The sequence below is a fragment of the Talpa occidentalis genome, unplaced genomic scaffold (genome assembly GCF_014898055.3).
Source record: "Talpa occidentalis isolate TD23 unplaced genomic scaffold, MPIMG_talOcc4v2.1 talOcc4.15, whole genome shotgun sequence".
Classification (NCBI taxonomy): domain Eukaryota; kingdom Metazoa; phylum Chordata; class Mammalia; order Eulipotyphla; family Talpidae; genus Talpa; species Talpa occidentalis.
The window spans coordinates 80,033,074-80,046,399 of record NW_023601543.1 but is presented as its reverse complement, the minus strand read 5'-3'; the positions used below and the strand labels follow the sequence as shown (position 1 = coordinate 80,046,399).

The window sequence follows — 13,326 nt, the reverse complement described above, 5'->3', positions numbered from 1 at the left end:
CAACCCTTGGTAGAACTTTGATATTTTGTTGGATTAGACTTTCATTCTGATTGATAAACATTCCTACCCATTAATCTGAATACTCTGCTGTGTTTCGAGGTTACATATGCCCCACCGTGGAAGCACATAAGCAATATAAGCAAATAATTCTTTAACTTATGAAAGTTACAGAACAATAAAAATACTATTACTGGTTGAACTTGGTGCTCTCTGAGACTCCTTTCCATCCGAAGGTTAGTGCTTCTATGATTTCGTCAAACTACACTGTTCTGCTGTGTCCTCCAGACCCCACACTTGACTGGATGCTGTGGCCTGGGGTTTGTCTTTGCCAAGGTTTCATCTCCTTAATCTCAAAAGTACTTGTCATAACGCAGCAAAACCCAAGTTCAGCTCCTCGCCCCTAGCAAGCCAAACCTGAGAGACAAGAGCTGGGATTAGGAAAGTTAAGTTTATTCAGATACTGGAGCACCCTACAGGAAGCCATCTCGAATCGGTAGAGCTTAGGGGAAGGAGTCTTGATTCAGAAGAGGGTGGGTTTTCGCTGAGCAGCGTGATGGGTCAGGTTTCTATTGCTATCTTAATTTTTTTTTTTTTTTTTTCACATTTTTGCAAGCTCCCAGTTTTCCGTCTTTGTGCTGGCTTCTTTGGGCAGAATCATCATGGTATTGTGTTCTAGATCTCCGATTTGTCTGTCCACAGAAACTCAGCAGGAATGTGATTAGTGTCCATAAGCTTCCTTGAGCCTTTAGAGAAGTTAAGGATACTGTTTTAAATGTTACAGTAATGACGAACTCTGGGATGGCAGCCTTTTCTTAAGTTATATTTTATTCATATTCCTGCACTTCAATAACAAATTGGATCCACATTGCCAGGGACTAGGACTCGTCTGTCAATGGGGTGAGAGTGTTTTTTTCATAAGTACAACACTGCATTTAAAGAACGTCTCAACCTTCCATTCTCATTCTCATCGCGTCTGACGGTCTCTAGCTTTCAGAGTTGTAAATGCATCATTCTAGTCATTTTACTGGTTGTGTTGTATTACCCAACTTTCACTTCAGAACTTGAAACTTTCAGTGATGTTTAAAATTGCATCATTGGGGTTAAAACCCTAATGGGTTTCAAGAACACTCGAGCCTGCTGTACCTGTCTTTACTTCCTCAGTATTCCCATTAACTTTTAGGCTAAACATTCCAGAGGAAATGGGCGTTGCTCCTTCAAATGGTCATGGTCTTCAACTTCCTTTTTTTTTTTTTTTCCCCCTGTCTCTTTTTAAGTCTCTTCCCTGTCTTTGATCTCCAGTTCTTGGTTTTTCAAATACATTTTCTGGGCTTCATAAAACCTTTTTATTATATCTGTAGTACATGTTTGTTGTTGAAGTTAAAAAGAAGAAACAATAACTCACCAGTAACCCTACTACCCAGAGATGTTAGCTATTATGATTCTATTTTACTTTGTTCTTGCCTGTTTTAGAGTGTGCATATATACCTGCTTTTATACAGTTGGGCTCATATTATCTAGGAAGATTGAAATCCTTCTGTTTTCACTTAGTATTGTAGTTAGGATATTCCTTCATGTTAGAGAAAATTTTTTGAAGATGTGATTTATTTTTAATAGCTTCGTGGTGTTTTCTGTCATGTGGGTCTGTAATAGATATAGATGTTTTCTGCCTTGTCACGGATTTAAAGATTCTCCTTTGCTTATATTTTCTTAGATGTTCTAGTAACTTCATCATCACTGTTAGGTCTTCTAAAACCTTAAGTATGAGTGAACACTGTCACCTATAATGTTTCTACACTGGATTTTGTGGACTAGCTAGTAGAAAGAATGCAGTCTTTTGAAAAAATGATTTTTCACGGTTCCTGTAGATATTCAAATTTAAAATAAAGGCTATGGAATGCGCCCTTTCCAAGAATAACAGCATTTGAGTTGCTTTATAAAAAACTGTAAGTAAAGTAGGGCCTCTGTTAACATACAATTAGCCAGCTCATTGGGGCCAAGGTGTCTTAGTGCTATCTTTTACCTTCTCCTGGTGGTGTCAGTGGATGGAAGGGTAATGTCAGGGTTTTCAGTTAGCCAGAAGAGTGCTATGTTTTAAAGTAGTCAACCTGCCTACCTTTTGTTCTTACTTAGTTTTAATTAATAGAGGTAAGATTTTTATAAAGGAATTTTCCAGTTTCAGGCAATTTTTACTTTTATTTACAATGTTTTCCTTATAGCACTGGTGTGTGTGTGTGTGTGTGTGTCTAGTACCTTGGCAAGTCACTAATAATAAATTTGTTGCACTGATTTAAAAAGGTAAATAGAAAAATGAAGATAGGGGAATGTTTCTATTTCCCTTAGAAGGTGACAGAAAGGCATCCTTTAAACCGCGTGCTTTGCGAACACAAAATCTGAGGTTTTTCCACAGATGAGGGATGGTCCTGCCACACAGTGACAGATCATTTGTAATAGTGTTCAAATTGCTAGTTCAAGTGCACCTGTACCAAAGGCTAATCATTAACCACAGTTGATTAGCTTCAGTTCCTCCTCTGCTTTTTAGAGGCTCTTTACCTCTGTTTGATTCTTCATGGCTAGTTGAACCTGGTGTCATGCATTTTTAGTCTTCATTATATTTGTTGTATAATGGAAGGAGAGTGAGTGAAAAACCAATATGATAAATATGTCTTCTCATTTAGGAAAAGTCCTGAAAACATTAGTCATTCAGAACAACTCAAGGAAAAGGAAAAACAAGGGTTTTTCAGGTCAATGAAAAAGAAAAAGAAGAAATCTCAAACAGTAAGTACATGGCCAGTTTCTCTATACAGTGGCATACACATCTGTATCTATCTACCTGTGGGCCCTGGCCACTTCGTACGTGGCAATCAAAATGAATCATTTTCTTGATACTTGACATGCAGATGCTATATATGTGTCTCAAATTCTGTACAACTACTTTTCCCTCACACAACCTTTTCTAGATTCAGCAGGATCTCTAGGAATAGAAAAAATTTAATTTCGATGAGAGAGAATACTTTAATCTTCTCTCAATAAATGTCTTATCCTTGTAGATTTATATTCGTGTAACAACTATGAGGTCATGGGATTTATTTCTCTCTGGGGGTTAGAGATATGTGAAAATGCAGGAAACAGGTTTGGTTTACATTTAAATCTTGCAATTCATAGCTCACCATCATTCGTCATTCTCCCCTGGCTCATTATCGAATTCCCATGTTGACAAGTGTGTTTCTGGGCTGCATAGTCACACAGAGGAGATTGTATTTCACATTTGAAGACTTGCTTTAGTAGGAAGACAAGTTTATCTTGTGATTGAACTGTGAAGTGGAATGAGTCTTATCTCCTGGGAGCCCCTGCCTGAAGCAAGGGCTGGCTCCATGGAACCATGCACGTTATGTCACGGAACCGACCACGCAAGAATTCTGCTGGGAGAATTAGTGCCGGGAGAAAACGGGGGTGGAGAGAGGGGGCAGGCCTCCCGGCCAGCAGCAGAAGTTTCTTACCCCGTGGGGCCTGCCTCCCCTTTTGCTCTATGACACCTGCAAGGCCAGGCAAGGTTGAGTTAGCGATTTTAAATGATTTCGTCTCAAGCTTTATTTCATACATAATTGACTCATTTATTTAAAAAGGAAAAAAGCATGATCAGAATGGTCTGTTTAGATGGACTTCCTTGCCTTCATCTGTAAGGTGAGTAGATTAGACGCAATGTTTCTGAGGTCCTTTCCATTGTGAAAATTCTAGGATTATGAGTCAATGGTAAGTAAAGATGAGATAAATGATAGCAAAGCATATTGTTCCCAAAGTAAGGATTTTTTTACCTCACAGATATTCTAGAACTATTGACAAAGGCCTTCCTAGATTACCTTTCTAGGTTATTCTTTCACTTGCTAAGTTGTTAATTTTATGTGTTTCATTATAAAATAAATATGAGTTCAGTTTCAGAAAAATTGAAGGAAAAAATCATTTCTATTTTTACCACCCTACCACAACCACCATTAAGACTGGTGTATTTCCTTAGCCTGTGCATATGTGTGTGGAAAGAGTTGTACATAGCAGTGAGCATTCTAGTACAATTTTATTTTGGGGCTTTTAATTGTATCACATGTATATACATATACACACACTATACTATGTATGTTACTACACAGATTTTACTATCTTCATTTTAATGGCTACATAATATTCCTGGGGAAAAAATTTTTAACTGCCTGTATTCTAATTGAAGCTCACTTAAAACAGAATGTCAAATCACAATGCCACTCAAATTATTGCTGCATTTGTTAGACAGGATGAACAAAACAGACCTGATTTTGGGTAGAGAAGTCAAATATTTAAAATACTAATAAAATAAGACATTTATCATTGTGTATAGAACGTATTTATCCATCATGAGCATTAAACTCACACTACCTCCTAATCACCATTATTTCTACTTCAAGGTGTTTGTTTCTGCTCTTAACCTCAGATGTATAGCCATTGTGGGGTGATTAAGTGGCAGAAAATAGGAGGAACTAAGGAATTGATGGTGTTTTGTGTATAGGTTTAACTTTTGATGTCTATCTACCTTAGACCAACATTGAACATAAAGCCCTTGGCTCACTGTGGCCTGAGTTGAGTATGTACATGTTGAATGATTCAATTACTACATGTCTGGTTCAAATTTTAGATGTTTAAATAGCATAGGATAAATAAAATTATGACTCTAACACAAAAGGAAGTTCCTCTTCCTTTTTTTTTTTTTTTAGGTTTTCAATGAATATGTAAAGTTACTTCAAGATATCTCTGTACAGGTCACAATGCCTTAAACCTTCCAAACCAGAAGTTGTTTGTATCTTGCTACATTTTTTAGTTAAAAGAAAATAATTTTACAGAACTTTGGTACCCAGAGTAAGATCTCCAAAGAGTATTCAGTATATCCTGCCAGACCTCAGGCTCCTAAGCCTGGCTTTGCCTTAACTCCGCCTCCTTTGAATGAGTATTTAAACAGAATTAAAGTGAACTCTTTTTTTCACTTTCCAGAACTCAACAGAAGGAAACCAGGTAAATAAGCTTTGGAAAATTTAAAGCATCGTGGCCTTTGTATAAGATCCAAAAAAGGGAAATGTGGTACCCGGTACATTTTAAAGCTTTAGTGGGTCCTCGCTCTAGCTTAACTGCTTTATTTCACTGATAGAGGAACTGCCCGGACAAGCTGTGAGCTGCCTGAGGTCATCTGGGAGCACTGGAGGCGGGCGCTCCTGAAGAGCAGGCCCAGGCTCAGTGCCTTCCATGGGCCCACTTCTGTGGAGAGATTCTGGCCACTTGTTCCCAGGAACTCTCTCCTGTCCTCCTTAGCAATGCCAGTCACGCGGACAGGGAACCTCATGGGATAGCTACTCATATGTCTTCTGGTATACACCCGTACAAGATGATCTGAATACCCTCATATACATTCTACTTCTCTGGCACTCAAGGTCTCACCAAAACAGGGAAAGGTGGTGCCAAAAAATCATTCTGTATTGTCAAGGTGCCTGCTTTGACTCAAGCAAATCTGGAAGCCGCCTTGGGAAATCTGGCTTCAGTTCTGTCTCCAGAGAGTTACATAAGCCCTCAGAGCATACGTTGACTTTGCCAACTTGGTAATTGTACCCTAGTTAGTCAACTGGCAATGATGTTCAGTTTAAAGATTGAACTTTCTGTTTCTTCACTTTGTAAACTCGTATTCTAAATTGTGCCAGACATTTCTATCCGATAACTATTTCTAGAAGCATGGATCCAGGCTTTTCACCCAACACTAGTATCCGGCAGTGATGATGTTCCTCTTCCAAGTGATATTTTCTGGTTCAAGAGCTGACCAAATCCAAAAGGGTGTATGCTATCTTTTTTCCCCCTAATAGGCATATTATGTGGTAGATTATTTAGTTGCTAAAGTCCTCTCTAGCAATTAGGAAAAGACTGAAGTACATCAATAGCTCTTAAACACAATTCTTTATAATCACATTTTCTGGTAATGAATAAATCTGAGGTGTCTGTAAGCTCAACGCGAGCAGACACGGAGGGCTGTAGGCATTTCTACTATACAGTGTTGACCACGGCCACATGTTCTCTACGTAGATGTTTGTGCGTGTCTTAAATTTATATACTTGGCCTCTTCATGTCTGGGGGAGAAATGACATAGATCCTTTCTAGATGCCCACACAGCACAGAGGTTCTTTCAGTGGCTGTTAATAATTTGAGGCTTCCAAAGGCTAGGAGTTCAATAAAAACACCTTTTTTTTTCTTTCTTTTTTTTGCAATTAGTTTATTTGTATCTTATATTGCAGACAGATTCCACCAACGGGGAGAATCCAAGCATCAAGAAATCCCTCTTTCCTCTTTTTAATTCAAAGAATCATTTAAAGCATAGTTCTTCTTTGAAAAAGCTTCCTGTAGTCACTCCACCCATGGTACCCATTTTTATGTATGGTAGCCCTGAAAACTGCTCCAGTAAACTTGTTTTACTGATGACAACAGCATGTTTTTTATTTTCATGGGGTCATATTCTCTTTATGCTAGTTAAGTACCTGAGCCAGTTCCATAAATTCACTGAGATATAAATTCTTTCCCATTCTGGATTTTCCAAATCAGTTAAGGGGGTTAACACATAAAAGACTATTAAACAAACAAACTAGCGAAAGGCTAGTTTGGATTGTTGGATTAGTCAATTGTTGGCAGACAGCATCCATAAAAATCCCTATTTCCTCTAAAGAATTCGATTAACATTTATAATTAATAAATGTCTTTTCATTTGGCTCACAAAGTTTGTTAACACTTGGTTGGCAGTTTGTTGCTTGAAAACCAAGTTGAATTGATCACATTGAGTGAGCTCGCAGGCTCCATGAAAAAATAGCTTCTGTTAGTTGGTAATTTGCTCTTTCCTTGCCTGGCTCGAGCTTCTGCCGGTCACTTAATTTAAAGCCAGGGCTTTTGCTTGGCATTTGGCATTACTCTCCTGAGTTCACCAGAATCGGTGAACGGATCGATTGCATTCACCTGGAATGTGTGGCACAGATTTCTAGCATTTTCATAGTGCGTAATGCTAGACCCAGATTTACTGGGCAGTGTCTTGGGAATATGATTCAAACCATACTTTCCCACTTGGCCATCCCTGAGAGCCTGCTAGACAGACATCTTCGGCACCACCAAATACAGCGTTTGGATCATTTTCCCAGCAGGAACAAATTCTTGTTTTATTGAACTGGTTCATAACCTAACTGCAATATGGAATGAGGGTACAACAGCAGTTTCTGGTACAGCCCAACTTAACTGCTCTCTCTCACAGTGACTAAAACTAACAGCATGGGAATGCTTTAAAGGGTGAGGTTTTAACAAAGCTGCATGACATCTGCCAATTTTTCCTAATGTAGGGAAAATTATTAAGAGGGCAGCAGAATTTAACTAGCATCACTTGCATTGTGACCTTTGGGAGAGTTTTGGTTTCTTTCTTTCTTTTTTTTTTTAATTGGGTCTTTTTTTTAGTTGAGTTTTGGTTTGGTTTGATTTGCTTTTGTTCTCCTCTTGGGTATGGTTACACATCTCATCAGGCTCGTTGGTGGGCTTATTGAATCCTGGTCATATTCTGCTGCAGGTGCCCAATTCTGATGGCCCCGATCTTCTGACATTACAGAAAGCCATTCACACTGCTAGCACCCCGAGCAGCAGACCAAAGGAGTGGCGTCCTGAGAAGCTCTCCGATCTACAGACCCAAGTGAGTGGCTCCTGCACCACTGCTTGAGACTCAGCAGCGTCTCTCCCAAGGGGAGGGCGGGGCTGAGAAATTTGGCCTGTCGGTATTGCAGGAGATAATGAAAGCCTCCTCAAAATATACCCTCACCAGTCACCAGCTGCATCTTGGAAGTCCAGATGAATCTCGTTTCAGTGACCCATGTCCTGGGAAAAGTGTGAGCTTTTATTAGCCTTCACCTCACTGTGGGCTTGGAGGCGCTGAAGGGGGAGGTTCGAGACGTGGTCCCAGCCCACAATACTCTGCTTCTAGGAGCAAGAGCAAATTAATAAGTAACCATCATTCCTGGTAAAAAGTGAGGCATACCATAAAATGTAGGGGAGGATGAGAAAAGGTATAATAGGAAGATTGTTTCATTAAAGATCATAGCATGTGAGTTGGGCCTTGAAAGACAGAGAAGTTGAACGTTTTTGACAGTGTATTTAAACTTCTAAAATCCATACTGTTTTTGATAGAAGACTGCCAAATAGTTACATTAGGAACTGCCTGTTTGACCGTATTCTGTAATCACATTTATCCATCGTGAGGGGGGATAAGCAGAAACTGAACCAGTCCGTTTTCAGGTAACTGAACTTTATCTCCTTTAAGTAACTGTTTTGATTGGGAATGTGCTAACATGGAGTTTGAACATTTCAGTGTCTCACAATCGACATAGCAGTATAATCTAACATGATTTGTGATCCTGTTCAGTGGTTTATAAATCTGTTGTTGCCGTGTGCTATCATTTCTGACAGCCCTCCTGAGCTGTAGGGTTGCTTATGCCTATGAATGACCACAGATTTCTGGGATAAAGAGGAGGGTCTATTTTTATAGGTTTGCTATTTACTCTTTTAGGCTGCTACTTACACATGCTGACAGGAGTTTCCAAATCTCAAGTATTTTCCCAACCGTCTATATTTTCTGCTAACATAATATAGGCTAGGGGACAGAGAGAGGGTTGAGAACCAGATATCCAAGTTATCGGACATGCATCTAAACTAAGAACCCAATGTTCTGAATGAGGGCCTCACAGTCTATCCCAATTTAAAATAAAAAAATATGGGCCTTTAAAATTTTCTTTGTGTAACCATTTCTTTTGCCAATGAGCTCTTTTCAGCTAATGATCTCTCCAGCTGAAGATTATTGTAATTTTTCAATAGTTACATGTAGTCCATGCTATAAAAATCACCAGGATCTCATTGTCTTAGCATACCAATTTCATAAAAATTACAAGGAACAGACTTTGAGCCCTTAAGATGTGAAGTGTACTGCACCATCATCCATGGGACCGCAGCGCTTCTTGGATAGACCTTGGATTGGCTGTGGAGGACACAGCCCAGGAGCGATTCTACTTGACTCCATTCTCCAGCAGTTTCCCTTGGATCTCAATGCCCTGCTCCTTCAAATCCTTCTAGTGTGCCTAGAGATCTTCAACATTTTATTAAAACTTTGCTGAGCCCTTAAGTGCATGGCTCTGGTGCTGTGTGCCTCTCAGAATAAAGTTACTCAGAAAATTGGCAGCCAGAGGTACCAAGGCTAGGACTGCAGCCCGGAGCCTGGGTGCCAGTGAGAGCCTTGAATGTCAGCGTGCTTTCACATGCCTCTTCTGAATGTGCCCCTCGTTGCACCTGGCATAGCGGAGCACAGCTCAGGAGTCCTCTGAGAATAGTTGGTCAGAGATGGCGTCCAGGGCCCTCCCCCACAGCAGCCAGCCAGGTTGTGGTTAAGAGGCTGTGCAGGACTTTTGCTTGTTATGTTGTGCTTTGCATTTTGAATACCCAAGTCTTACGCTCCTCCCTTAAAAAAAAAAAAAAAAAAAGTAAAAGCGCAGAAAGGGAGGGAACACTTGAATTTTATGATGTCAAGAGAAGGGGGATATCCGGGAGATAAGACCAAAAAGGGACATGCAGTTGTCAGCAGGGTACCCTGCTACCTTCTACGAGGGTCCGAGGCCTGAGTGCTGCTGGGAAGTCCTGCTGGGAAGTTACATGGGGCTTTGGGGAAGTCTTGTCAGAAGGGAGAGGCGTGGTCCTCTTTTCTTCCTCCTGCTACTTCAAGCCTAAGATCCCAAGGTGAAGATGGGATACAGCCTGACACAAGGCCTCTGGGCCCTGATCAGCCACACCAGCTCTAGATTCCTTATCTAGATTTCTAGGCTTTTATGTTAAAGATAAATAACTTTGGTTCTGTCTGAGAAAGAACAAAAGAACAGAAAAGGCTGGACGAACCCCTCCTCCCCACGCCCACCCTCCCTGGCTACAGCCACCTCCCATCCTTGTCTCGGGTCTGCTCACTTCCTCCCAGCTTTCAAGTCTACTCTAGATTAAATCCCACATGCTCTCTCGTCCTTTCTTTCAGAGCCAGCCGTTAAAATCACTGCGCAAGCTGTTACATCTCTCTTCAGCCTCAAATCACCCGACTTCCTCAGATCCCCGCTTCCAGCCCTTAACAACTCAACAAGCCAAAAATTCCTTCTCAGAAATTCGGATCCATCCCCTGAGCCAGGCCTCTGGCGGGAGCACCAACCTCCGGCAGGAGCCCACACCAAAGGGCAGGCCAGCCCTCCAACTGCCAGGTCAGATGGACCCTGGTTGGCACGTGTCCTCTGTGACCCGAAGTGCCACAGAGGGACCTTCCTACACTGAACAGCTGGGTGCCAAGAGTGGGCCAAACGGGCACCCCTACAACAGAACAAATCGGTCCCGAATGCCAAATCTGAACGATTTAAAAGAAGACCGCTTTGTAATGTGTGCTGGGGGGGGGTGTTCAGGGAGGGGGGAGGTGAGCCAGCGGGGAGGGTAGGGGGGTGGAGGTAGGGGGGAATGGGCAGGGCTGGGGTGGAAAGCCAGTATTTTCAGCTTTATGAAGGTGTGTGCAATATTGTATGTGAGGGGCCGCCTGGCTCCTCGCAGCCGCAAATGCTAGTCAGGGATCTTAGAGCCACAGAGTCCCTTAGGGATCGCCACCCCACAGGTCTTGTGTGAGGCTAGATAGCGTGCCATTGAGAAAGAAAATATTCTTGCCAGTTTCTCCCCTTACGTTCCAGCTTTAGTGCAATCCCTGGTGAACTTGGGAAAGCCAGGACACCTTCTGGCACTGCAAGGGACAGAAAATTCATGTTGACCGACGCCCTTACCACAGATTTTTTTCTGCCTAGACTAAATGTGGGGTTTATTGTAATCCAAGAGTATATCCCTTTGAAGGGTTAGCAGATGAACTAACTGTATGTCTTAAATTGTTTTCTAAACTTCCATATTTGATAGGATTTGTAACATTTATTTATAATTACTATTGTACTGTTATAATCATACCTTTTATGTTAAATGTAAAGTTATTTTGAGCTGTTTGGAACATTGTGAAGCAGTGGGACAGCTACAGTAGTTTCTATAAAAACTAAGCAGTAACATTTATATATTGCATCAGGAGTATTTTATTCTATATATAAATATATATGGTAAATGTCTGTTTTATAAATATAATCATTTAAAGAAAGTATCGTTATGACACTATCTGCCATATTTTTATACATTTGTGATATGAAGTGAGTATTAGACTTCTAATCAAGGGAGTTGAGTTGTGGCTGTGTGGCTGGAAGAGTAGGAACCTTGCTCAGCTTTCAGGCCCCAGCAGTAGCCTCTAGACGCGGTCCTTGGTAGCAGAGGAGATGCAGCAGCTCCTCCCAGCCCGCACGGGAGGAGAGTCGGCTGGGCCAGTGAGAACTCCAGCAGGCCTCATCTCTGGCCTCACACAGTTGGTTCCTGTCCGTGTCCAGGGACATTCCTTACACCTGAGGGGAAAAGAGATCCAGGGTTACTTGTGGGTCTTTGTAGAGAAAATGTGCACTTCAACTTAGCATTAGTGTAGAGCGTAGACCAAAGATTTGCCAGTGAACATTCCTAGTTGCGAGGTTGTAAGAGGCACCAGTCTGCAGCTCTTGCAAACCAGCTCTGTGCTCCTGAATCCTGTGCACTGTACCAGACTCTTGGCTGGGGGGGTGTGAGATACATGTGTGGCATTTCTATTTCTAAATGCTCTTTTGTTATTACTCTTTCCAATATACTTAAACAGCTCCTGAAGCAATTCCAGATGTAGAGAAAATTACTATGGAAGAAAATTACTACTTTCTTCCTGGGACTGTCCATCTGTGATAAGGTTATCATGCTTATCAACACACACATGGTCAGAACAGGACTTAGCTTTCCCTCGTTTGATCTCCTTCAACTCCCAAGTGTCATCGAGGCCATTGGCCAGCTGGGCCAGCGTGTCTGTAGGCCATCCTTGACAGAAATCACCGCAACACCATCATCCGCCAAAAGTATTAGATTTTAGGAAGTAGTCTCTTAGCAATAATACTTTTAAAGATCCCCTTCCACCTCTCAAAGAGGTAACTTCTCAGTATTTATTACTTGTCCCTGGATTCTGAGAACATCAGCCCCTGAATCAAGTCAGCTGTAACTGAAATGAGCTGAGTTACTGTTCCCCTTCCCCCAAGATTTTGGGAATCATTACTCCGATGATTATAAAGATTATAAAGAAAAAGGTCTTAGTTTCTTTGAAGCTTCAATTGTGTGCATATTGCATTTTTATATAACTACTATAATGTGTATTGATTATATAGAGAGGTCATTTTAAGGTGCTTTTTATTTAATTTTAATAAGTGCAATAGGCACTAAAATGAAACTCAACTGGGTACTAGCATTGAAACAATTTGATTCAAACCAGTAGTTTGCATGCTCTTTGGTTCTTTTTCTATCTCGTTTCTGTCTCCAGTTCAGTACTGTTCGAGTAGCTCTGAATTCTGGCTTTTCCCAGGCAGCTGCTCAATTATATGAGTGACGTGGACCCTTAGCAGTTATTGCCTGGATACTAACGACTCTAAAACGGTGTGTGACTCTTCTTTTTCACACTCAATCTCTACCTTGCATTCCCCTTGCAAACCAGAAACTACGTTTCTTCCTCTGGGAAGACTTCTCACTGTGCTGTACGCTTCAGACCTGCGCAGTCACATCGCTGTGCTCTGGCGCTCGAGGGGCCGATCCCCAGGTCTCCTCCACGCTGACACTGGGATCGCAGGTTCGCAGAACATTTACATTCGTGATGGTTCTTCAAAGAAGGGCTAGAATAATTGCCTTCCTACCTACAGCAAAGTAAACCTAACCGATGAAGAGTCGATACATACTTTTCATACATTCCCAGATTTGAGCCAGAAAATATCTACAACGTTTCAACTAGTGTTTTTGAGGTAGCTCTCTTTACCTCTTCTCAGCTTTTGTCCATTCTGACTGCGTGGAGCTCAGCAAGCTATAAGCGAACTACAATCTACAGATCGAGCATCTAGTGCATTCTCTTCCCGCTCACAGAGGGGAATGGTAAAGTGTTCTCTCAAATCGAACAGGCCCTCTCTTAGCTTTTAACTGTTGTTTTCCTCTGGTTGATGAATGATTGACCTCACAAAGCTTGCCATCCATAATAAGGACTCACTTTAAAGTCACGGGAGGGTGCCTTTCCTTTAGGAAGGGGGATTTATGACACCCGTGCTCTATTATCTGCCCTAACTGCCTAAGGATAAAAGGTTGAAGAATAGCTTATGA

The 13,326-nt window shown here is 41.4% G+C and overlaps 1 protein-coding gene across 1 annotated transcript in view; it reads left to right on the top strand.

The window, feature by feature from the left end:
* Positions 1-12,855, top strand: part of CDKL5 (cyclin dependent kinase like 5) — a 145,061-nt gene extending 132,206 nt beyond the window's left edge. Inside the window, exons 16-22 of the mRNA XM_054695903.1 lie at positions 2,676-2,775; positions 5,014-5,034; positions 6,297-6,419; positions 7,601-7,720; positions 10,094-10,533; positions 11,965-12,050; positions 12,677-12,855. Of these exons, the coding sequence (XP_054551878.1) occupies positions 2,676-2,775; positions 5,014-5,034; positions 6,297-6,419; positions 7,601-7,720; positions 10,094-10,533; positions 11,965-12,050; positions 12,677-12,855 (1,069 nt within the window). The remainder of the gene's footprint in view (positions 1-2,675; positions 2,776-5,013; positions 5,035-6,296; positions 6,420-7,600; positions 7,721-10,093; positions 10,534-11,964; positions 12,051-12,676) is intronic.
* Positions 12,856-13,326: the final 471 nt, after the last annotated feature.